This window comes from Haliaeetus leucocephalus, unplaced genomic scaffold (genome assembly GCF_000737465.1).
Source record: "Haliaeetus leucocephalus isolate CR32 unplaced genomic scaffold, Haliaeetus_leucocephalus-4.0 Scaffold1, whole genome shotgun sequence".
Taxonomy (NCBI): Eukaryota; Metazoa; Chordata; class Aves; order Accipitriformes; family Accipitridae; genus Haliaeetus; species Haliaeetus leucocephalus.
In genome coordinates this window covers 16,644,087-16,670,430 of record NW_010972437.1, presented here as the reverse complement: position 1 = coordinate 16,670,430, position 26,344 = coordinate 16,644,087, and the positions used below count along the sequence as shown (strand labels likewise).

General features: G+C 39.3%; 1 protein-coding gene across 4 annotated transcripts in view; it reads right to left on the bottom strand.

Moving 5' to 3' along the window:
• The window catches only part of ITGB6 (integrin, beta 6), a 32,083-nt gene extending 7,379 nt beyond the window's left edge, over nucleotides 1-24,704 (bottom strand). Inside the window, exons 1-12 of one of the 4 annotated variants that reach the window (XM_010567763.1) lie at nucleotides 24,515-24,704; nucleotides 23,694-23,773; nucleotides 20,779-20,983; nucleotides 19,605-19,851; nucleotides 18,563-18,728; nucleotides 17,844-18,005; nucleotides 17,014-17,109; nucleotides 11,522-11,611; nucleotides 6,433-6,567; nucleotides 5,797-6,214; nucleotides 4,650-4,872; nucleotides 2,013-2,110 (exon numbers count right to left, since the gene is read on the bottom strand). In XM_010567763.1, coding sequence (XP_010566065.1) covers nucleotides 2,013-2,110; nucleotides 4,650-4,872; nucleotides 5,797-6,214; nucleotides 6,433-6,567; nucleotides 11,522-11,611; nucleotides 17,014-17,109; nucleotides 17,844-18,005; nucleotides 18,563-18,728; nucleotides 19,605-19,851; nucleotides 20,779-20,983; nucleotides 23,694-23,773; nucleotides 24,515-24,575 — 1,981 coding nt within the window. In that variant the 5' untranslated portion in view covers nucleotides 24,576-24,704. Of the gene's footprint in view, nucleotides 1-2,012; nucleotides 2,111-4,649; nucleotides 4,873-5,796; nucleotides 6,215-6,432; nucleotides 6,568-11,521; nucleotides 11,612-17,013; nucleotides 17,110-17,843; nucleotides 18,006-18,562; nucleotides 18,729-19,604; nucleotides 19,852-20,778; nucleotides 20,984-22,882; nucleotides 22,898-23,693; nucleotides 23,774-24,514 lie in introns of those variants that run through there. The other 3 variants (XM_010567771.1, XM_010567791.1, XM_010567780.1) reach the window with 3 other exon arrangements.
• Between the last annotated feature and the right edge of the window lie 1,640 nt (nucleotides 24,705-26,344).

Sequence of the window (26,344 nt, the reverse complement as noted above, 5' to 3'; positions counted from 1 at the left end):
TCCCCAGCCCAGGCGGAGAGGCTGCCCGCACCGCGGCCGTGCCGGTGACCCTGCTGCGGCGGAGCAGGAAGAGAAAACCCCGGCACCACAGAACCGGAGCAGAGGAGGCGAAAGGCACAGATCAGAGGCTAAAATAGGCATTCCCAGAAAACAGGAAAATGTAAAGACTACGCCTTTTTTTTTTATTGCTCCACAGTTCCAGTCACTGTGTTGCAACATACACATGCAAAAGAGAAAGTAAATCTTTAAAGTGCTAATATTTTATTTAACCTAGAGCTATTTCTAGTTTTCATAAATCCCTGAAGCATTAAAGAAACTGAAATATAAACCAGAAAGAAGCAGTATGCTACCATATGAAGTTGCTCGATAAACTGTCTTAAATATTATGTGGTGGTCTAGTTATACCACTTTCAAATTATTTTTTTTTTTTGTTTAGGTAATAGAGTTTTGATTTTAGGATTTTTTTATTATTATGATGATGAAGACTTTTTTTCCTCTTGATGCTACCTCCATGCCAAAACAAACCCTTTGAGCTATTACACAAGCATTTAAGATGAAACACAGTTTGCAACAGCTTTTTTTTTGGTTTGTTTTTTTTTTTGAGGGGTTATTGTGGAAGCAGTTACCCAGCCTTCACTACAGCAGTTGCTGTAACTGCTGCAAATAAATTTTAAATCTAAAGAAGTAGCTGACAGTCCCAATCAGGGAAGCACAGGACATGAAAAAAAGGAAATAAGCAGGAACAGGAGATGATGTTGTCATGCTCATATTCCTGTGACCTCTGTGTACATAAACAGAGCTATATAAATGACTGTTTCTGCTTTTGATTAGTATTCATTATATTTGAAAGTAGAATGTCTTATATATTCCTAGCTACAAATATCTGCCATCTGGCAAAAGCAACCTGAAAACTTTACTAACGACAGAGATACAATAAAAGTGCTTTGAAGCTTGTAAAGACATTTTTTTTGTTTATAAACAAATACTGATGTCTAGAAAGGCAAAGCATAATAATAATTTCAATAAAAATACAAAATTAGAGTTAGTTTTCCTTACAAGGGCAATATTTGCAACTTTTAAGTGCTGTATTATGTAGTAAAGTCATCAAAAACAAAAAATGGAGCTTTGTTGGAAAGATGTACATCAGTGAAATTTCTGCATGCATGCAGCTCTGGATGGGCTTCCAACTTTGGAGACACAAACCGTAGATGTGCATACAGCATTCTGCATTGTCATCCTAATTCTTCCATTTGTCTTATTTAATACTTGTGGTACATATGTGATGTGGATATATGTACCTATGTTCTGCCTCACCTAACAATTGCATTTTGCCATAGGATTGGGACTAGAATTGCAATTAGAATAAATACAGACTGCCTACTAAACAGGCAAGCACCTTCCTCTACAGGAAAGAAAAAGATACACTATTTCATTTTAAGTTATATTTTTTTTTCTGAGAGTACTATTTTATTCAAAGTTAATTCCTATTCCAGAAATACCTATTGTTGGGGGGCAGTTTTTAATTAAAGCAAGCAACTGAAAGTTGTGCTTAGCCTTTAGACTACTAGAAATGTCTTTGCCACAGGTAAAAGGGCTGTATCTAGTTGCCAACTGTAATCAAGAGTCTGCATAAGGACTGGAGTCAGGTTTTGCATTTGTATGGTAAAAGAAGCCATGCTGGAACTCACGGTACAGGCGTGACTTAAACTCAGGGCCTTTCATCAGCCATTGATTTGCAGGGACTGGTATTTATTAAATTCTATACTTTCTTACATAAACTGCTTAGAAAGTAGGCATGATCCAGTGAGTTAATTAACCTGGAAGGGTAATACCAGCCCTGATCTGCATTTCCTACTTACCACAGAAGAACCATAGACAGACAGGAATCGCCTTATGAGCCATAACATAATTCCACGGCAGAAAAACAAGGCTACTTTCAAATATAAAATTGCTGAAAGTGGAAACTATCACTAATCACGCACACACAGAAAAGGAAGACGGAGTATACAAACCCTTTGTGGTGCTGATAGTTGCATCAACCAATTTGCATTTGTCACTGCATTCTCCCGGTGACTTGTCATTGGAAGCCAAGTGACATTCCACACAGCTCCTGCAGAAAATAATTCAGCAGCTCATCAATCTCTGCCTGTCACAAGGCAACAACATAAAAGCCAGTATGTATGCATCTGCATTTTAAAAAGAAGCTAAACAAAAGGTCTTGTGCTATGGATACAGTAGTTCTTGGAAATATGATAGGTATTGCCACCAAAAAAAAAAAAGACCCAACCAAAAAAAAACCCCCACCTGAATAAAGGTATTGTGGATAAGCTCTCTCTCATCCTCTTTTCTCTCCCAGCTTATTAGCTACCAGACAGAACCCCAGGCAACATTATTCATGTAGGTCTATCAAAGACATGCGGTTACTCACACATAACATTCATTTTCAAAAATAAATATTCTGAACTAAGCTCACGCTAAATACCAGCTGAAGGAATGCCTATCAGATGAACAATATCTGAAATCGACTTCAGAGAGATCAAGCTGGGGCACCTACTATAAGTCTTCCTTTGTTGAAAGTCTATTGAATAATGTATTAAAACACTATTCAGGTGTCTCAACAGATGTATCTTGAATGTGATTACTTGTCTCAGGAATCGCTTACTTAGATCCTAATTATATTAATGCAATTTATTGGAAAATTATTTACTTTATTTAATGGTGGAATGACTGAAATATTATTTAAAAACAGAGTCTAAACCAATTCCTTTAGAAGTCTCTGAAAATCTTCCCAGAAAGTCAATGAGGATTTTAATAAATCCAGAGTTTATTCATGGAAAAAGGCAACAACGAGCAGAATTCATATATGAAAATTTTTGATGCAAAAATGTATCTTGCTGATTCTTCACAAATACTTTCATCCAGATCAAGGGGCTGAGACTCTGAGAAGCAGCCTGAAGGACCGACTGCTTAAAGAAAAGAAAAGAGAAGAACTGCAACAAAACATCCCCCCCAAACTGGCCATCTCTTCTTGCACCGAGTTACGTATATCCATGGGAATATGCTGAGGCTGCTGAGATTATCTTCACGGGATGGAGATGACCGTATCACTCGCTCTGGAGATGGCAAATAGTAAAAGCAAGTGGGTAATGGGATAGCCTCTATCTCATGGAGGCAAATTCAGTGTTGTTGGTGGTTTTGTAATATTTGCCATGTTTCTCATACTACCACTTTTTTTCTCGGCTGCCTAGCCATTGATCTCAATCCCCTCTGACCTGGTCTTTCAGCTCTCTCGGTTACCCTACCCAGGTATTCCCAATGTTCTCTCTCTTTTGGCTTTCCCTGCCCTGCGTTTCAGCAAGGGAAGACACTGAAACAGAGAGAAAAGATCTAACACTGCATACAATATACATGTTTAAATAGGCTAATGTAATGCCCATCATGTAACTTTATATTTATTATTCTCTGCCAAACTGGGCAAAGCAGCAGCATTGTCCTTTGTGTTTAGAAGAGTTGCATGCAGAAGTTCTCTTTACTTAAAGCTTTGAACAAACTGATAGGCTCGCTTTTGTAGGTCAAATTTAGCACTAACATAAATGACGATTTAATCACATGCCTTAGAATAGCTTCTCATCCCAGATATAGACTGCAACAGCAGGCACGAAAATACAGTGGCGGAGAGCTGGTATGGAAGAGAAATGGGCCTCAGCTCTAAATAAGTAGACATGACATCATCATGAAACATTAATGCAACCTACACTGACTCGGCGCTCAGCAAGCAAAACCAGGGTCATTAATAACATGTATTCTGTGAAGTCTAATTCAACTTCTAGCTTAAATTTCTACTGAAGACTGCTCATTTTGGACCGACTTTAGCCCTACAAGAGCTCACAATACAAGCATGAGCATGGGTGTACTTAGAGCGGTCAGCTTTATGTCACACATTTTTGGTTGCTTTTCCTATCATGCAGCATAACATACACCGTGCATCACAGCTACATAAATTTTGTATGCTCAGTGAACAGAAGACACTTCACCCTTTACAATCAATTTATCATCAACTTATACATGACATACAGCTACCCACTCATTTCATCCTCAGACTATGACCTAGTTTATCATAGTTGGGCCTCTTTAATTCAGCCAAGCTTAACTGAATTTGGACTATGGATGTGCACATGCGGAAAGCTTGAGCAGAGAGTGTGACCTTATTAATTCATATGCATGAGAACGGTGATACAAATGCCAAATTTTTCTGTGAGTCCTCAATTTTGCTGTAGCAGCTATGCTGGGATGTTTACATTCTGTACTGTGGACTGGAAGGAGGTTCATCTGGTTTTGTCTGATGTTATCGTATAAGCCCACCATTCTGATTAGTTGTACAGCCAGGGACAGCAATGGAAGTGTGATGTGTTACTTGTGCTGCTTGAAGGTGATTAAACTGTTTTCCATAAAGTCCTTTTGTACAAGAGTAATGCTGATAAATGGTTGATGTATGAGTTACGACTACCCGTCTCAAAGGACAAAGAAGCTCTTGGGTTCTGGTCTGTAAATCCAATTTACAGTAGCGGCAGCAAGCACGCTGTTGAGTCAGTATAGGAAAGAGATACCTGGATGATACAAACATCAGAGACGTAAAACCAGCACATTACCGCCTGGAAGTGCAAGGGTCACCGCAGAGAGGACATTTTTCACACGTTTGGCCTGAAGCCCCCAGATGGGTGCAAGCACATGACCCACAGATGCATTCGCCTCTCCCACTGCACAGCGTCCCATCCTCAGCAATGCAGGCGCTAGTGTCAGTTGTGCAATTACAGTATTCACCAGTCCATCCACTGTGGCACATGCATTCTCCACAGTCACAGTCACCATTGCCTGGAAAAATATTTATTATACTTCAAATCAGTCTCTTAATAGGAATCTGAATGATGGCCATTAAAATCATTCTCCTTGATAGTAGATGTTTTCCCCTCTCCAACTCTTCTCACTCTTAAACATCTTTCTTCCTCCCCTAGCATTTGCAGTTTTAAGCCAGGGGATCAAATTTTTGCTTAGACTGGCTGTAAGCCAGTGCAGCTCCATTCTCTTCACTGGAGTCCTCCACACAGATCTTATCTCCTGACAGTGCACAACCTAACGGGTAAATCCTCTTTTCATTTATAGCAGCATAATTTCAGCCTATCTGTTCAGCACAATCTCATTGCTGGTTCCTGCCAGTTTAATGCTATCCCCACTGTTTCAATATAATCACTTCTGATTTATAATGGTATAGCCCGGAAAAAAATTAGAAATACAAGTTCTCAAATTCTGATTGTATCTTACTAAGATAAACCGAGAATCATTGTGGTTACTGGGTTAAAATTATAAAAATATCAGAATTATCCTAAAAGTGATTAATTAATTAAGATTGCTATGCTTTGGTAATTATGTTAGAGTGAAATTGTACACTGGCTAACACTGGTGTATGTCAATACACTTACCTAAACTTCCTTGGAGCTACGATCATCTACAGCCTTTAAAAGTCTGACCCAGTGTGATGGTAGCTGATATGCTCCAATAAAGCCATGCCAACTTAGACTAGCTATGGAGTGGTTAAAGGCGTCTCATTTTTAAACTTGCAAACAGCCTTAAAAGTTGTTTCTTAAGTCTAAAGATCGCTCAGAAATAGCAAATAACACTTTATACAGAACTGATTGCAACTGAATACATGACGAAAACACAGATTCACAAGCTCATAGCTGAGAGTGAGATGATAAAGCTCTCAAACGCAGCTGCTAAGATAGCGTCAAGGGACTGTACCTCCACACTGGAGCCCTCTGTGTCTCACACAGGAGAAGTCATCGCATTCACAGCGCGGCCCGTACACTTTTCCGTACAGGGACGGGTGGCAAACGCACTGCCCGCAGTAGCAGTCTCCTCTGCCACTGCAGGAGCTCTGCTCTGCCGAGCCCTTGCAGGAGCTGGTGCCGAGGGAGCTCTCGTCGCATTCGCAGTGCGGCCCCACGTACCCCGGGCTGCAGACGCACACCCCGCACTCGAACGACCCTCTCCCTTTGTTGCATTTGGGGCTGTTCGCCTCCGCCTTGGCCTGACAGTTACAGTTGCACTGGGGATGAATTTCCATTTCCAGCGTGTCACTGAGCCCCACTGGTTTTATCACAATATGCCTTCTGGTTTTTTCACAGGAGGAGAGACTTACAGTCACGTTGAAAGAGACCTGGAAGAAAAAAAGGCGGCTGTTCAGAGCTGCAGCGCACGTAGCTCTGCAGGGTGCTCGGGAAGCGCGTGCAGAGGACAGAACAAGAGGGTCGTAGATGCTGCCGACTTTTTTGTAACTTGTCTGGAGGAAGATTGTTTATTAAAGAGCAAACTCTCTGCCTTGGGGTCCTAAATTCTGTGGACTTCATGTCTTTTGAGAATTTGTTCTTTACTTACTGTGTCTCCCACCTTCACGTGAGAGCATTTCTTCTGATGTGGAAAAAAGGTCCCATTGTTACAGATGGCTGTGAAAGAGAGATTGAGACCTTCTGTCTCACCCAAGATCTCCAGCTCCACCTCGGACCTCAGCTCCTTAAAGGAAAAAGGCGTGAGATGAATGGAGCAATAACACCGCCGAGCGCTGCTAGTGCCCCACGCCTGCGTAATATGGACTGTAACTTATCCCGACTTACACAGCAGTAAATTAATGGGTTTGGCACTTTATTTACAGACTTCTCTATTGCAAGAAAAATGGGGAACGAGCAAAACAAAGCCAGTGCCGACAGAACCGTCTTTCAGTGGAAAGCAATGGTGGTATCAGTTTAATATCCGCTATCACGGGGCTTATTTCCTGCCCTTGCAGGAGAATAAATTCAATGTTTTATTAAATCGTCTTTCATCACCAAGCGCTCTGCTGACTGATACAGGTTTTCCTTTAGCTCTGGTCTTACTGAGGAATGGATTTGTGTCCCCGATTGCATTGCTAGCACTGGGCTTTTCCTGATTAGCCAACCTGTGTCAATATCGCTCCCTCTTTATCTCTCCTGGTAGAATCAAACCTCACAACCTCTCTCACGGCAGGGCAGGCTCTGAGCTCAGTTTTGCCTCAGTGCGGGGCCTCAATGAGTTAGCCTGATGCTTCCAGGGCCAGAGACAGAGCTGACCCTCATGGTGAGCTCCTGCAGCTGGGGGGCTTGCTCCCTTCCTTTCTTCTCCCCACGGAAATTCCTGCTTCGTGAGCTGCTGGTGCTATTTCAAGTTGTATTCAACAATGTTCTCATTTCTTAAATTGATCTGTTCAATCAAACTTTCATTTCTTAAATGAAAAACTTACTTACTGAACTCTCTCGTACCAGGTTTTTATATTTTACTCTTTAAAATACTTTATAGCAACTTTGCTTACACAACTTAGGCTTAATCCAAAGCCTATGGCAGACCATGGGGAAATTCCCTATGACTTCATTGGACTGTGGATCTGGTAGATGGAAATTTTTCAAAAGTACCTTAGCAATTACTGAGCAAAAGTCTCACTGACTTGGCTTTGTGCTCTTTCGAGCTTAATTGCTTTACAAAATACCCCCTGCACTTCAATCAGAGCATGAGGAGCTCACTGACCTTACTTCAGTGAGTCATTCTAGTAAAGGCATCAGGATGACTCATTGGAGTAAAGGTCTGGCGGGGTAAACCAAACTAAAAGTAGAATAGGTATAAACCTGCATAGACAACAACTCCTTGTCCTTTGTACATGTCCTGGATGCCCTGGAAATTTGTCTTTATGGTTGTGTTTGGTGGGGTGTTTTTTAAATGTCTCTTCATTTAGAAAACCTTGTCAGTAAAGCAAAGCAACACATGTCATGAGAGACGTATTCATGTAATACCCAGAGCTCTTTCCAGCAGGCAACCAGAGCAGTAAAACTGTGCTCTGGGCATCAGGTTGGTAATGTTGGTAGCTCTGGATGTGTCCAATTTTCCCTTCACATCTGTTTTAGAGTTAGGTGCTTATGTTGCTATTGAAACAAAGAAGATAGTCTTAGATAATAGCTAATAGCTGGGCTCTCACAAAAGGACCAAATATAGCAAATCTCTAGATAAAACTGTGAATGTTGGTATGTGCTAATATTACAGGAAATATCACCAAGTAGTCCTCCTTTTACCAGCTGCAAAACTTCAAGGCTCAGATAGACTGCAACTGTGAGAGAAAATTAAATACTGCTGAACACCAAGTCACGCTACTTTGAATCCTGGTGTCTGTACTGGGTCATTTGAACATGCCTTGCTGTTGTAAGAGGACATAATATGCACATTACACCACTGAAAATGAACACATGAACTGTGACAAACTCCAGTTTCTTAGATCTTTGTATCTGTGAGGACTTTAATGGTATTTTAAATCTACTAAGCTGCCAGGCCATAGTTTGGGGACAAATAGTGGACAGTTTAGTGACCTTTAAGCCATTCACAGAGAAACATTTGTCGTCCCCTTGTGTTACCTGTCTTTTTTTAACACATTATTTCTTTATTCTTATGTTTCTGTAAGTGAAAGGACCAAGCACTGGAAAAAAAAAAGAGTGGAATTTTCCTGAAATTTTAAAATGCTGGAATGACTTTAAGCAAATGGCCTGATATCTGTCACAAAGCATTGTAGCCTACAGCTCTGCAATACAAAGTTATGCAGAATTCAGTGTTAAACAAAGCAGGCAGAAATATGCTTACAGAAGAAAATGAGTCATACTTGGAAAGAACACGAGAACTCCTTGTAACAAATATTTTGACAGCTCAGACTTTCTTAACTTGCTTACTTCCATTCTGAAGGTTTTGCATAGCACCACATGGTGAATGGTATTAGCAAACCTCGTGTTTGTACAGCAAGCAAAGACTCGAAAGCACTTTAAAAGCATTAAAAGCTTTAGCCTAACTCTACTCTTGGGGGGGGGCAAATAGTTATTTATTCTTTTTTGTGGGTAAAGAAACAGACACCAGGCATTGAATTACACTGCTGAGAGTATCACGAAAAGTCTGTGACAATCATGGAATTAGATCTTCTGTTTTGCATGTGATTTTTAACCGTAGGTCTACCCTCATTTCCCCCTTCCCAGTCCAAAAAAATTCAGATGTCTTCACTTATGTTAAATAAGGTGGTTTTCAGTGTTTCCTGCTTGGGAGATTTTCAATCGTGAAGCAACAAGATTGTTAACCTTTAAGGTTATGTGTAATAAAATGGGCTCCGGGAAATTTTGACTGTGACATGTTGCTACTTGTACACTTTGTACACCTTGTAACGTACGTGGGATTTTCAGAACCGATGAGCAACGCTGGCGCATGGTAGAGGCACGCAGTACCCGAACGAGGACATGACGAGTTCTGGCCCGAAGACAGGAGCGCTGCTCCTGCAGCCGCCTTCCTGCTGCTGCAGGGGGGGAGCGGGCACCGAGCTCAGGACCCCCTCCAATCCCTGCCCGCAGGACGGATGAAACCAGGACCAGCCAAACCAACTCGGGAGCCACACCGAGGTCACCACTGACAGCACTGGGAGATGATCTGCTCAAAGCATGCAGCGGCTAAAACGCCAACGATGTTCTGGCCGGCACAAGCAAGGGTGCTGAGAACAGGGCAGAGGGCATCATTTTGCCTCTGTATAAACCTTAGTGTGCCCCGTCTCGTGTACTGCAAGCTCTTCTGGACTCCACATCTCAGGAAGGACTCATTGGAGTCAGGGAGCATAAAGAGGTCACCTAAAGTTACCAAGGGGATGGAGCAACCAAGGAGAGACTGAAAAGGCTGGGACTGTCCAATTTGGAGAGAAGATTGGGAGGTAGAAGGTGTCTCAGTCACAAAATACTATGAAATTGTGAAAACATGAAGATAAGGTGAATGCAGAGCTGTTATTCAGCAAACCCTGCAACACCAGAACGAAGGTGCGCTCAGTGAAACTTTAAAGCATAGGGAGTAGTTTAAAATGGGAAAAAAGAAAAATGTATCTTAACACAGTGCAGCTGAACTCCTTTTTGCCGCAGAAGGCAATGGGGACTGAAAACATCAGCAGGTTCAAAAAGGAGAGTAGAAAAAAAATAATCGTGGACAATAGCTACATAAGCAGACAGGCAAGGATGCACTCTTCACCTTTCCAAAGTTCCAGCAAGGCAGAAGGTGCCATGACATGGCAATTAGAGGAAGCACCATTCTGCGCTTAACACAATGTTATAGCAAAGGCATCAGGACACAGCACTGGGACAATTATTTTATGTTTTTCCATTACTTACTGGACAACAAAATGGTATTTCAGCTGTTAAATGCAGGAACTTCTGTCTATATGTTAGAGTGCCAGCCTCAGGAAATCCTGATAGGAACCAGGTGTGGCTAACAACAGGTAGGGCTCCAGAACTGATATCCTGGTGCCACTGGATGTTCAGCCCTAGCTTCACCCATGTAAAGATTTCCCTCATATTTATTACAATTTGTAGACTCCCAAGATTAACCTTAAAGTTCTCGGCTTATTAAATTTTCCATAGGACAGAGAATCTTCCGGTATTTTGTATTTCATTAAAAAAATCATAACTCACCAATTGTATTGCTTTTATAAGAGTTATAAGAGTTAGAAGAATTTTGTTTGCCTTCCTATCATCAAGACCAAAATAATTTTGGGCATAATGATGATCATCTCATTCAGGTGATAGGAGGAGGAGCAGAAAAAAAAATAGAAGGAAAGAAACAGAAGCTATTTGCAAAGGATTATTTGGCATTGTAGCCAACTGGTAGAGCAGGTTTTTAATAAAAAGGGACTGAGATGGAAGAGAGAAATCTATGGTATATTAGCATATATGTAAATTAAGATATCTGTGTAAAGACATGTAAAGCTGTCTAAAAACATTCCCCTGACAGAAGAGAACCAGGCAGCCAGGATGCATTTTACAAACAAATCTCTGAAGAGCAGCGCTGTGTTTATGTTCCCGTCAACTTTACAGTATTTCTTGGTATTATCTAAACAAACACATTCAAGTCTTGGTATTATCTAAACAAACCCATTTTGGCTCCTGTGTTATGCTTTTTAAAAACCTCAGAACAGCCTCACAGGGGCAGCAACAAATTGCTAAAGCAGAGAAGAGCACTGAGTACAGGATAGTGCTTTTCCCCCCAGATATTCCTGCAGAGCAATTGTACATCTGCTGTGGTGACGACTACCGATGGGAAGAGAGTTGAGTCCCTGTCGAGGTATTGAACTGGGAGACCTGAATATCTATATTAAAGAAGGCTTAAGAGTAGGTGTGAAATACAGGACTATGAAGAAAGCAAGACAGATGAGACACTGCTGTGAATTTAGCATTACAGCAGCACTAAGGAATGACAAAAGGTTATAGGAATTTTGTTTCTGTGCTCACTTAATCCTCAGAGGGAATAGAACTTTTCCTGTTAAGGTCAGTACCTAAGCATAAAAAATGATGTTCTTGTAATCAGTGCATCAAAAGAATCAAAGACACTTGTTTTCAAATTGCAATCTAATTTTGAAAATACAGACATGCCGGAAGAAAACACATTATAACCATCTTACCTGATATGCAGCAATGATCAGCTGGAGAATATTTCCAGAATCCCTCTGTAGTCGTCCAACAGTAGCTCCAGGAATAAGCTTTGCATAGTTCTGAAAGTATAAAAGGAATTTAAAGCACAAAAAAAAAAGACTATGTGACAAGAAGCTACCATCTGGAAAAAAAACAAAATACATTGAAGCCAACTAAAATAAATAATAGTGACATTTTCGAGGACTCTTGCAGACTCAATAACACACACCTTATTGAAAAAGTCCTATGAAAAGTGCTAATTTCACTGATAATTAATGGGACATATGTTGCTAAATCACCTCTGCGTGCTTGGAAGTTTCATACTATAGTATTTTTCAGCACTAATTTTTCAAATTTAGAAGGAAGATATATTCTCTCAACAGTTGTGTTTTTCTCTAATAAAAATAACCAAAACCAGATTCAGCTGCTCTACTGCTGCTGTACTATTTGAGAGTCTTAGACTCTACATTCAATAACAGCAGTAGCAACTGAGCATTCTGAATTCCGATTAGCGAGGGCACAGAAGTTAAGAAGTTTAAACTAAGGGCTACAAGAACTTTGAACAAAGGCCCTTAAAAAACTGCTGCTAGTTTATGTTTGATGTAACACCGCACATGTATCCCAGTGGTCTGTGGCTACGATTGATTGTATGTTGATTTTATGTTAATAATAAAGTGCCCATTTAACGATTTATTTCAGTGATGATTTTTCTTTTGTTTTTTGCATTAAATTGCATTGTGAGACTAACATGACATCTAGCAGCTAGATTTTAAAGATGCTTAATTAAAATTTATCTTGCCTGATTGTTAACTACATGAACTTCTCTTGCTTGTACCCATGCCTTTGGAAAATAGTAAGTGTTCATCATTAAAAAAACACATTGTAGCATTCATTTTCTTTTGCAGTTTATCATATCAATGCTGTTATTTTAATTAAAAAAGAATTCCAGAGAGCTATTAATAAACATGGATAATTTGATACCCTTATATCCGTCTTCTTCACATCTCCAAAAGCCCTGTGATTACTTTATATATTATGTATGGAACGCTTATCATTCATTAGATTTCTAAAGTGCTATTGTAAATCAGTGGGATTAACTGCATTTTATGTTACAGCTGGTGACTTTGCATTCCTGACTCCTCCTGTGATTAGTGCTTTCTCAAGGATTCTTAGAATATTGAAACTCTGCATTTTGTACACGTGGACCTTTTGGGAGATAATTATAAGAAAAGACGATAAACCTGGAATTTAAAGTATAGTACCCTTTAATCTGTGGTATGCAAAACAAACAGCAGGGATATACTGTTCTGAAGACTTCGTTTTATCTTTCCTCTTTGAACAAAAATTTTCTGCATGGTGATACAAGGATGACGTTGCAAGCCCAGTCTAAGCGTGTATCTCCAGTCCATTGGTTAAACCCTACCTTTTAGCAAATATTTCTGTTTAACCATTAACCAGGTGAGGCAGACTGGTGCTTTTGGAGTGCTAGTATTGTAAAACATCCAAAGGATGTCATGGAATTTAGTCTTTTAGCAAATATTCATTAAAAGGTGAACTGCCATTTTATAGAGATACTCTGATTCATTTTAGTGAAATTTGACAATTATATATGAGTTCGGTGAGGTTATGTCTAACTTTTAGCAGTGTAAATGATAGAAGAATTTTCATCATAAATAGTGTACTATGCCAAATTTATAAAAATCATTTGAAATTCTGTACAAATGTGGAGACTGGAGTATTTTTAGTTCAATTTTCAGCAGTGAAATGCAGCCTGAAAAACCAATTTTCAAGCTGTATTCTCCTGTGATATAAAAAGAAATAATTTGTCCAAAAAAGAGCAATTTCTGTTTCCAAAGAAGCGCTGCCTAGTCAGGGTTAAAGAGGGATACTTTTCCCTGATCTAAGTTTGAATACATTTTTAGAGAATTCTGCTTGAAAAAAAATAATATCAACAATAATAACAACTACTTCATGAAACCTTAAAAACCAGTGTTTTCTTTTATACCAAAATAAGATTTACACAGTATGTCAAAATATCATTCTTATTGCAATATTCATGGACACTTTTTGAGTTAATAGCTTTTCTAGAATAATAACATTCCCTGCTGCTTTAGTAAGAGTCAGCTGAGACTAATGATGTAAAAAACTAGACATATATGAATATATTTTAAAATGCCTTTTGGGGGGAAAAAAATAGCCCTTTTTATAAATAATCTCGGATAATCAGGGCTCCATGTAAGGAACTTCCTCCCCTCTCTTGCATTTAATTTTGGGTGGTCTTACAAATGTTTCCACCTGACTGCTTTTAAAGTTCTTGTGGTCAGGGAGACCACCAGACCTAAACCTTCCCCCTCTTTTAGATTGCTGTGCAGTAGCTGTTTGGTTGCATGGAAGGATCAAAACTAACACCAGCTATGTTACAAGCATCCGTATTCTGTGCTTGCGCAATCCGTAATATTTGTGTTAGATAATAATACACATACATGTAAGTGGATAAACTGAAAATTCTGTTGAAGAGGATCAAGAATATTAAATGACTGAATTATTTGGGGCTAAATTGTTGGGGATTATACAGGGCTAGAAATATAAAATATATATTTGACAGTCTGAACACTGCACTTAAGAATAATGGAATCTATCAAGTCTATTTAAAGAGGTGCTTCCTAAGTCCTCACAGTCATTTTAATGTACGTTTGTCCCCAAGAAGTGAATTATAAATAGCAATAGTCAATTTTGGGGTCTGATATAATTAGATGCTGAGTTCAAGTAGATTTGAGATGAGATATTTGGGGAGAGGCTTTCAACCTCAAAGGATAATTAAGTTTGGGAGGGTTTTCTGAGGGAGATATTGCAGAATCTCCATTACTGAGGCTTTTAAAAAGAAGTAAAACACCAAGACAAGAGTGGTTTAATGGTGATGCTCAAGTGCCAGTTTAGGGTCCTCTCCCAGCTCTTCCAGGCTACCTGAGCACTGGCCTTAACACAAGAATAATTCTCATTGTCTTGCTTTGTTCTTTTCACATACTTAAGCATGGATACCTGGTTATTTACATTTATATCACAACTTTGAATCACACAGATGAAAACATGACACTATTGTCCTGTTTGCAGGTCCTACATATACCCTTGAAAGCACACTGTAGTGTGGAAAAACTGCACTGTGAGACAGACTTATATATGATTTTTGTACTTGCCGTGACTGATTTTCCACATCACCTACAGGACAGAAAGCAGACCATAACAACTATACCTATCCACATAAGTGACAGAAAGCAGTATTAAAAGATGAAAGCGGCAGATAGAATATATTGAATGGTATTACTATACACCCTACAAGATAGAAGATAGTTGCACTTTTTTTCCTAACAAAGAAAGTAACAAGAACAAACCATTCCCCCTGTTGGGTTAACAATGGCTTGCATTTTTTGTTAGCTATAAATCTTCATTTAGTGTTCCCAGTGAACAAAGGGTGCCACTTGATAACTTTGATACTGGTATAACACTGACACAGGGATACTGAAATAGAACCCCCCCGATAAGAACACTGTTGGCCAACTCTGGGAGTGACCACCAGCAATTTCAAAGGGAAAATATAATGCCATCAGTGAGAGAAAAGTTTCTTTGGACAAAATAAGGCTCTGTAAATCAAAGACATACTTCCAAACTACCTCCTAGAACAGCCCCTATTTATGCAGCTGCTATTAAAATCAGGGAAAAGATTTCATTTGTCATTAATTGGGCCCCTACTAAGAAATTGTTGAGCAATAATAAGATTTAGTAGAAGTTTTTTAATGTGCAAATTTTAACTAATCTGTGCTATGACTATAGCATCCCACTGCATTTGTAATTTTCTAGATTTTCATGCTTCAGCTCAGTATTCAATACAGTCTTTTAAAAGCCAGGCAGTCAGTGCTCCAAGATGCAGAGTGTTTCCTCCCTTGTCAAGACTGTAAGCTGAGAATCAGTTTATGAAGGATGTGACTCGTAACTTTTGTCAAACACCTGGAGTATTAGTCTTACTCGAGACACCTCTACAGCTGGAATCGGTTGCAGAAGCACTGGGGCGTCTTCCCTGGGTTACTCACAGGATAGAAATAGAAAACCATGATACGGGTGAGTACCTCAAGGACCCATCTGCTCTCTCTGCTGCAGCATAGGACCTTTTCCCCTACTCTTTCTTTCCTCTTTTCTATGTGGTTATCACACCAGAGGAGCACCTCTCTTCTTAGTCCTTTACTTTTGGCTTTTAATGAGGAATGCTGTGCGAAGGTTTTTCCTTTGGAAAGCCAAGCTTATTGTATCAGGAGGATCACACTTATTGACTCCCTGTCAACCAAACTGAATAAATTTGGAGGCACAATTTCTCTCCCCTTGTCCCCCTTCATGCAGCAGCATGTGGCCAGGCAGCCAAGCTTAGGCTGAAAAACCTCTTATTATCCTCACTGAATTCTTATCCAGAATTTCTTTTTATACGTGAAGATTTCTTCCCAGCAGCAGGACTGGACAGAAAAGGACATAAGAATTGCCAATATCCTTCTTATTTTATCTCAGAGGGCTTTTCTCATGTTCACCGCAAAAAGCAGTTAAGCAGCTGTTGGTGGCTTTGCCTCAGCTCACAGCTGGAATATCCAACAGGCCAAAAGCAGCACAGGGCTTCAGGAGGGCTTTTATCTGTGGAGGATGAAAACAGGTGCCTGCACAGGTGACTGATGGAGCTGCAGGTATGAATGATACTCAATTTATTAATAATATGGATTTTGCATATCCACAACCACTGCTCCTCTGCTCTCCCCTCTCTCCTGGCTCCCATTTCCCATGGCATGACTTCACAGAGCAGGAAATGACTTCACAGAACAGGATCTGCGAGTCCTAATGTCAAAAATTCCTGTAATGAAGTGTTTGCCCTCAGTAGACATGAGGAACGATACATGAGGGAAGAGGACTTTGTCCATCATGATTTGTGGTTTTAATCTTGTTGCTAGTTTCCTATTTGTCTCACTGGAAAGAGACATAGAAACAAAGAGAAAATGAATAAAACTCTCAGGTCAGCTGAAAAAAACAACACCCATGATCTCAGAGTTGAGCATGAAGACAAGTGTCTTTTTCATAAGGTATTCTTGTCTTATAAAAGTAAGAAAAGGTTCAACTGTCCTTCTCTAGCCTTATAAAATACAAAAAGGCTAATCATAGTGATTACATTGAATAGTTTAGCAATGCTTAGTTTGATGATCCTTGACTTAAAATATTAGTGTGATTCAACTTGAAATCAAATTTAAGAGCTACACAAGAACATCAAAATCAATACATGAAGAAGCTCTTCCTAAGTAAAAGAGACTTCCTCTGATATATAACTTCCTAGCTATTTTTATTACATAAATATCTTGCAGAATTCAGTCCTTAGTACTAGAATTACTGTATCAGCTGTGAGAAGTTGTGAACTTTAAAACAAATAGTAGTGAACTGAACATTTTAGTTTGCTCACCTCATATATGTGAACTTGCTCATTCGTTACAGCAAAAATTAATAGAACATTGTTTTGCACAAGTTTGTCAATTAATTGTCCAATTGTGGGATACTCCTGCAAGCAAACAGAAGAGAGCCATATCAATCCATTTTTCCTGTGCAACCAGTTGCTAATTATCTCCCATGAAACACACATCCAAATGATCATAATTAACACTGCATTCTCTGTAGAGTATAAACTATAATTAGGCACTACATGTATACAAAATAAAAGATAGTGTATATAATTTCCTCGTGTTGTTTTTAAGGAAACCTCTCTGAGAAATGTACAGTGCCAGCCTCCATACTAGGACACTTGGCTCAGTAGCATCTGTGATATATATATATAATCCAAAGAATAACACTGCACCAGAGCAACTGGGTATTTGTCCTACACTGAACACCATAGTGTATATATTCGGTATTTTTGAACACTGAATCTTAAGCTAGTAAGTTCTCCTACACAAACAGTGTCCTACAAATTCCTGAACTCCTCCTGAATTCATACCCTTACAGGGAAAGGAAGGAAATACTAGTCAGTCCCATTCTATGTGTTTTCTGGTTAGCAGGAATAAGATCTGTGCTTTCTTTTTTCCTAGTTATAATCTGTCCTAACTCCATACTAACACACTGTTGTCTTTTTACTGAAATGTGCAATTACAAATAAAATAGATTACATGAAGTATCTGGATTCCCCAACTTTTACACATTTCAGTGATAAAGGTATACTTTCATTTGTTTTCTAAGTTGCTCATGTTAGTATTTAAATTTCCAGAATGTGAGAGTTGTACAAAATTCATAGTAAATTACCAGAACAGTTGACATGGAATACTCGTTATTGTGGTCCAAATGACAGTTCCCATCATTAGGAATAACAATCCCTGCCAGTTTACTGTCCATCCCAAAATGGGAATCCGCATCACTCACAAACACCAGCAAATGTAGAGAATCATTCCTCCATCCAATTTTTTCCTGTCATTTAAAATACATTAGTTTAGCAGGCTGTATTGCACTTACAGTACAGAAAAGCAGCAAAAGATGTGGAGAACAGCACCTCAAAATAAATTAAGGGAATAATTTTCAAGGGAGTGTCAAAAACATCACAACATCTCTTAAGAAATGATGTTCATTGCATTGTCTTTGGCTAACATTTCGTCTCCCCATTTCTGTGTTTAATAACATGGGCTGGCCATGTTCATGTCAATCTGCTTACTACTCTAAACATAGTTAATAGAAAAATATTTAAAGAAAAAACAATCAAGAAAACAGACCCAGTAATTATACAGTTGGGTTTTTTCTATCCCTGGCAATTAGAAGAAACACTAAAATACTGCAATATGCATGTTTTACTTGATACAGCCAAAAGTATTTTCACACAAATCTAATGAGGCTCTTGGACTGCATTAAAAAAATCTTCAAAAATAATGATCTGCTGCTTTGAAATACAACACTATAAACACTTTGAAATATAACACTAGAAATGGTAAATATACAGAATAATTAATATTATACCTAGAAGTTTCAAGTACCTTGCAAACAGCTGCCTGCATAATTGCATCGAATCCTCCCTCTGGAGTGTCTATATTAGCAGAGATTCGCTGTCCTTTCACAATTTCATTGAATTTTTCAGCATCATTTGTTAGTGGCAAAACATGTTTGTATCCAAAGGTGGGTAAGCACTCGTATGGTACACTTCTACAAGATAAGTGAGACAGTTTATGGATAATACAGAATGAAAAATCACTACAATGGCAACTTTGCAGGCCTGCCTGGATTCGCTTTTGGTTATGTATCTCTCTTCTGTGTCTGAGACAGATGTAGTGAAAAATGTAAGATAATCAAAGAGCATCCAGTGAGGTGGGCAATGCAAACACATCTGTGTAAAGCCTGGGAAACGCCTCCTAGAGCAGAGTAATTCAGCCAGTTAACAACGTGCAGTCCTTGCCGTGCTCCCTGCTGCGCCTTGTTTTCATACTCAGAAGCACATTAAGATCTGTAGTCCCTTAATGACATTCAGAGAGCACCACCAAGCTGCTGCAGTCCTGCTTCAGGCTGCAGAGCACAGCTTCTCCTCCACCTAGGTTAGGAAAGGGCTAGGGCAGCCTGGGTTTGGGGGATACTGCTAGACCTTAAGGGAGAAAAAAACCCAGGAAAACAACACTGATCGGCAAATGAAACTGCTATTCTGTGTTGGGTTTGAGTTTGCACCTGCTTAGTATAGCGATGTCATAAAATTCTTATATATAATCTATATGTATATTCTAGCAAATTAAAGAAAAATACATAATTATTCTGCATGCCTGTTAACCCCTTAAGCACATTTGTAATTAGCAGCAAAAGCTAAAAAATTAATCACTCCCAGATTCCTCTCTCCAAATAACATAAGACTCAACAGAATAATGATCAGAGTGCAAAACTAAAAGAAACAAATCTTGTTTCCCAGCCTGACTCATTCACAGCTGGAAGAGGGCAGAGGTTCTAGTGAAGCTGCTGAATTGAATTTTATCCTAAAGATTAATATTATGATTTAATGTTGGCATGCAGACAGATGTGCATATTTTCCCTGCCTACCTGCAAGGGTTGTTTATTTCTGCAGCTGTAGTTTTGATAAATGGTGAAACTGGTTTTTCAACAAAAGATCCAAACCCCAGTCTGAAGTTGCTTGTCAGTTTTGACATTTCTTTAGAAAGAGTTGAACCCAGTTCTTTGATTGTATTCAGATCATCATCCATGGAGGCGGAAAGATCCATGAGGTAATAGAGATCAATTGGATAATCTTCAGTTTGGCGGACCTTGATCTGTATTGTTTCTTCATGTCCTATTAAGGTCATGGGAAAATGGGATACATATTAGCACTTCTACACAGAAGTTATGAGTAATGCCAATCTCTTCATAAACTTACATATATGGTGAAAATTATTTAGTATTTTAAATCACCAGTAGAATTAACAAAATAACTTCAGAAATTCTCTGTCAACAAAAATCTCAAACAGTGGTCTGAAAGATTAAAAGCAGTTCTAGTTGTTCTTTTCTAAAGTCTTCTTCAGTAGAGCCATAAACAGAGAGTTACAACTGATTGCTATAATTTGAAAAAAATATGATAAATTCATTTCAGCAATATGCAGCTTTAGAAAATTTAGATATGAAGCTAATTAAAACTAAAGGTAGCACTTATGGGACATACCATGTACTTTAGAAATTTAAAGAAAACCGGAGTGTACACACAGGTTTTATTCTCAGTTCCAACAACAATATGACCTAACTGGGTGTCTCGTACGTTTCTTTATTCCAAATTTTCTCCAGGAAAAATTCATATCTCAAGGACCCCAAAGTAAGTCTGGAGTGTTTCCATAAATGTCACTGGTACCTCGTAAATCCTCAGAGCAAGATTTTATGCTGCCTCTGAGATACGCTGTTTGCCAGACCTGCAGGGGAGAGGCACAGGAGCAGGGCTGGGGAGGTAGGAGGGAGTTCCATGCTCTCCCTGCCACCTCAATGGCAAGAGAATAAAAGAACTAAAAAAAATATATCCTTACTTTTATGAGGTACCCTGCCCTTCTGAAAGCATTTTGAACTCTGTCAAACCCAGTTTTCATCTGATGCGTCAACAAATAATTTTGGACTCAACACAGGTTTTTAATCTTTATTCTATTAAGATTTTTTTAGACCATTCAGTCTGAGAAGCTTCAGTATATCAAACTGGCTGAAAAAAAATATCCCCACATCTATGAATTGAGTGACTTACCTGGTCGCAGCCTTAGAGTTAATTTTTGAGGAGAAATCTGTGTGACATCAGAATTGTTCTTCTGGGTCACTAGTGTTAGGGGCTTGTTTCTGTGAATTTCTACTTCTGAAATGGGAAATTCAATCAAATTCAACTGGCATCCTTTTGACAAAAGGTTTTCTGGGGTATCACACCTCCCATGAATTCCAGCTGAGTCTGTGTAATTCTAAAGCAAACGGGAGAAGGAAGGGATGAGTTAAATCTATTTACTGACCAGCCACCAGCACCTGGCTGATGAAAGGTCAATCCCATGCAGGGAACAGAAACAAAGGTGCAAGTTAGTGCAAACTAGTGCAGAAAGAGATCTAGGAGGCACAGAAATCTAAATTTGCCCTTCATGGATCATGTCGCACAGGTGTATAATTAATGTAACTTACACCGATTTGGCATCCTGGGAGAAACTGCTCTATTGTTGGGGAATGGGAATTGTGCCACTCACTGCATTTGGCTTCTCGCAGTACTGGGAGTAATAACACAAAACCTCTATGAGCCCCTGGTATTTCTATTACAGGACTATGCCGCAAATTCATCAGTCTTTCCTAAACAGTTTTGAACTGCTGATGGAACAACATCATTTAACAACAGAAGAGGTCTCGTAGATAATGAACTCCTACAGATTTTGTGACAAACTGATGGTGCAGTACCCAGTGTTCCCTGCTTTTTTCTGACCTACTCTTTCTCCTCAACACTTGTTTAATGTGTTCCCTGAAGCAGGTAGCAATTCCTTGTTACTCTGCCTGGTGCCCAGCAAGAACCCCAGCCTCCCTCCCTCGGTCCCCAGCACCGGTGGGGCTCCTGGCATGTCCATGTCTTTCTGGTTATGTTTGTCCCAGTGTCCTTCTTGACCTTCTCCTATCCAGAGGAAATCACAAGCCTATCAGTATCAGTTGGATAGCTTGCAGTTTATTTTTGTTACTCGTTTCAAAGCACTTGATATGCATTCCTTTCCACAACACTGATGCAGGGTAGGTACTATCCCCCCGTAGCAGTGAAGTTAATGGTTAGTTTTACAAAGAGGCTTCTGTGCCTTATTGCCATTTCCTAGAGCTATGTCTAGAGTTTAGATCCTCAAAATCAGGCAGCTGCCTCCTGAACTGGAAACTGCTCTGGCCTGCAAGACCTTTTCACCAAAACCTGGGCAATGCCTGGCAGAACCAGCACCAAAACATTCAGTTCCTGGCTGATGGTCATGGGCCCATACCACAGGGCTGCCCTTTTCTCCTGGATTTGGACAAGCAACCTGGGGTTCAGCCATTAAGCCACAAATATTCTCTGAATCCAGTCACTGAAAAAGTTTCCATCCAAAGCAAACCAGATTTACTTTAAACCTATTAAAACCAGAATTGGGACCCTTCTTTCCGCCAAAATGTCACCCCTCATGCCTGAAAGTTATCAGTGATTTTATGCAGTTTAGTGGAAGCAATGTTGAGACACCTGATGGGAACAGTGGTTTATTATTCTTCAGACCAAATCTGATGTCTTTGCTCAGGCGAAGCTCTCGCCAACTGCTTCTTGAATACAGTGTGCATAAAGATCACGTACCATTATAAAACTTTCACAGGGAGATCCATATCATCTCCTTTAGTTACACACTTTGAGTTGCTGGCTTTTCAAAACATGTGTGAAGAGGCAAACTCATATTTCAAATACAATTGCAAGTTGTGTTTTTATCCTACAGAAAACAGTGGTTTCTTTGGAGGCACTTGTGTTTACTCTGACACTAAAGCTCCTACGTCTTTTACACTCTTGATGTATTGTTCTGTAGCAAACAAGTGAATTAGCCTCTGAACAAAGAAAAAAATCATTTTTACTACTCTGAAGTTTTCAATAGTTCCACAGTTGTTTGTTGGTTTTTTTTTTAAATCAATAAATTGTGTTTCAACTACATGGCAGTAGTCAAAATTACATGATCAAATTTCATTTCAAGAAAATCCTGTTTTGGTTGCTAAGTACAAACATAAAAACTACTGCAAACACACTAATATGGGTGGGGTTTTCTTGCCATAGTAACATTTTTTGCAAACTGATTTTTTAAAAAAAGTGCTGTTTGGTCTTTGTCAGCTACTTCATAAAGCAGCATGTTAGTCCCATCTTAGGTATCATTTTGCTATTCAAAAAAGCAAGAAATACTTTTAACAGCAAAGGTGTAAATCAGAAACTATCATGAAAAAGACTTATTTTATTTCTCTATTATTTCTGGCAAGTTTTTAATTGTGATAGCTGACTATCTTGCTAACATTAATGAACTAAGAGCTAGAATATTTACTGTGATGTAGGGAGATATTATTTAGCATCATTTACCAGTGAAAGTTTTAAAAGCAGAGATCTTAAGTGACTTGCCCACAGTTACACAGAAAGTCTGCAACAGATATATAGGAAACAAATCCAGATTATTTTTTTTTTAAGCCCAATGTTTTAGCCAAAACACTTACACCTATATCATACAAAGTATAAAACTGACACTATCATCATACTTAAAATCAACCACAGATTAACCATTCGTATATGCAAACTGACTAGAGCACCTTCTGTTTACACTGCCTGGCTTGGCATGTAATATGTAAGATGCAGTCTGGTCTCTGACTCGATGTCTGGTGCTTCATCATCAGTGCTGTGGGTGAGTCAGCCCTCAGGCTGATGACCTGAGCCCCTCTAATAACACTGCCTTACGTGAGGAAGATTGGTTTTTTTAAAAAACAACAATGAATAATAAAGTCTATATTGAATTCCACTTTTGATCCCCAGGAAGGCTTCACTAAGCACTGCATGCATTACAAAACCACGGGCTGACCCAATTAAGTCAATACTTCATCACTCAGAGCTACTACAAACACTTCAAGTCTTACTTTGAAATTTTTTTTTATCATTTACTCTACCTCTTGAAAACACCAAGCGCAGTGTGGTCCGGAAAGCAAACAATCTTCACAAGTCACTGCACTTTCCTGAGAACAGGTCCCTAAATTTAAATCCAAGAAGATAAAAGACTATTAATAATGTGTTTAATCATTCAATTTATGAAGAATCTTGTCATTTAGAGAATGTTGGAGGTGAAAAATGCACACATTTAGCCATATTTAGGATTATTGCTAGAATTCCTTCATAATGGTATTTCTATTGGTAGAAGATTAACTCTCTCATAAAATTCAAATCCCACAATTGCTGGCAATTAACATACTTACTTTTGCATGCTTTATGGATGGCATTCACTGAGAACATGTTACTTGTTTTCTCCAGCGCACCTGATAAAGTGTTACGTGTGTTTCTGGTATGGTGCAGGTAAGACATTTCCAACACAATCAGGGATATTAAAAGAACAGATTTATGTTCACTCTGTACGCTTAAAATTGCTTCACTCAGGTCTATAGATACTTGATATGATTTTAATTTATTGTGCAAGTACCAGCAAAACACTCAGTCACATGTATAGTATTAAGTTTCTGAGCAGATCAAACAGTGATTAGTATAATCAAAATTGCTCAAACGCCCAGTTCTCTCATACATGTTGTGCTATGTAATGACCACATGAATCTTACATGAATTTGCAGGGTAGCCCTACAGCAGTCTGTCAAAAAAAAAAAGTCACCAGGCAGAAAGGAACGATTAAATACAGAAGACAGAAAGCTATTTCATGTCAACTTCAAGCAAGAAACAATGCAAAAATGGTTTTGAAATGGATCTCCCTACCCCTGACCCTTACCTTGCACATAGTTATTTCTTTGCAGAAAGAGGAAACAGAGGCAAAGCAATTCAATCCCCATTCGTTTTCAGTGCTGGCTGCGTGACAAAAAAATATTAGCATGTTAGTTATCGTCCACGTAAAGGTAGAATGTCGTAAAAATCATACATTCCTGGAGGGTATGTTTTCAGATGTCACCTACACCGGATTGCGAGGAAACTTCAACCCTACCAGGACAGACCATGAGTAAAAGTGAAAACAAGGGCTACCTGGGCAGGTAAAGAGAACAAGCTGTGCATAAAGTAACGTGAACATGGTTATCACTTCCTTGTTTTCCTGGACTCCTTATAAGGTATAAGGGGAAAATTCATTCAGGTGAAAATTTCTGTCAATCCCAGTCACTCTGGGTCCTAGAGCAACCCAGCCGAGCGAGCAGGATTTCATATCTACAGTAACTCTTAAAAGGCTGCTCTAAAATAATGCCTTTAATTGTTCCCTGAGGGAGTGTGTTAGGTAGATGGATCATTACGATTGCCAAGTGACTATACCTGGAGAGATGTAAAAATCCCATTTTTTCAGATTTCCTGATGTGGAGGGAAACTTGTAAAGGCAACTGTGAAAAAAAAAAACCAAAAAGCAATAACTTATTATAATCAAGGAACTGGCTTCAGCAATTCAAGATACATTTACTTTATTAACATTGCAAACTGAAAAGGAAATGCTCCAGTTGTGCATTTTTTTAATGTGTAGAAGTAGAAATAATTGCACTCCCAGTTCTGCAACTGACTTGGAAAAAAAATCATGTCAGCTTTAACTCTCTGTAATAAGTGGCCAAATATTCTACCAATATAACAAGTCGTTGCTACCTCTTCCCCCCCTCCCCAACCTGGAATGAAGGCAAAATATGCATTTCTTACAACCGTATTAAAAGGAAATAAAAATTCTTATTTGTAGAGTTCATCTCTTCCCATCTTTTATGCTCTGCTATTGTCTGTTTTGAAAATGATTTGTTGAGGACAAGCCCTCTCTTATCATAAGGGTTTGCAACAGACTGTACACAGTGCAGCATAAAATTATAATTTCATCAGTTGTGTTGCTGGCCTGAAAACACGTATCCTTTTTTTCTGCAGTCAGAAATCCTACCAAAGTTAGCTGATAAGGACTAGGTTGCTCTCACCAAGAGAACTGGCAGGATCAGACCTCCCTTTTCAGGCTGGTGGTAGCTGCAATCTCGGGGCAGGATGTGACGGTAGGGATGGGTCTATACTAGTTAAACTCGACATGCCTGGAAACATTCCTGGGCATTGAGGCCAACTGGCACAGAAAGACCGGAGTTTATGCTTGCAAATTGCCTATTGGGACCACTCTAGCAACCAAATTGGGTCCAGAAATTGTTTGCAGAGAGTGTTAATTGGAAGAGGTCAAATTTACGCCAGGGAGCATTTTAACAGTTTAATAGCAAAGACAATCTCATTCTAGTGCCTGGAAATATTCACAGGCGCATCCGATTTTACTAGTATTTACACAGTCTATGGGTAGTTTCATAGCAGCTCAAGCTGAATTATGTCAAGCCTACCTTTGCTCTGCCCTTGTGTTCCCACCCCTTCGCTCCTACCAGTACTCATGTCCAAACAAACAGTGAGCTGATTCAAACTGGTCCAGTTAAAACCCAGTCACCTTCTGTGGGGAAGGTGGCAGGCTACTTTGCACCTGGGTGGGTCCCTTGAACTGTGCGGCTGCCCAGTCCGGAGTGAGTGCCGAGGAAAGACAGGCAGGGTTGGCAGGAAAGGTGGGAATACGTTAGGCTGAATTTAGCCCAGCTTAAGCTGCTGTGGAACTGCATCTTAATGT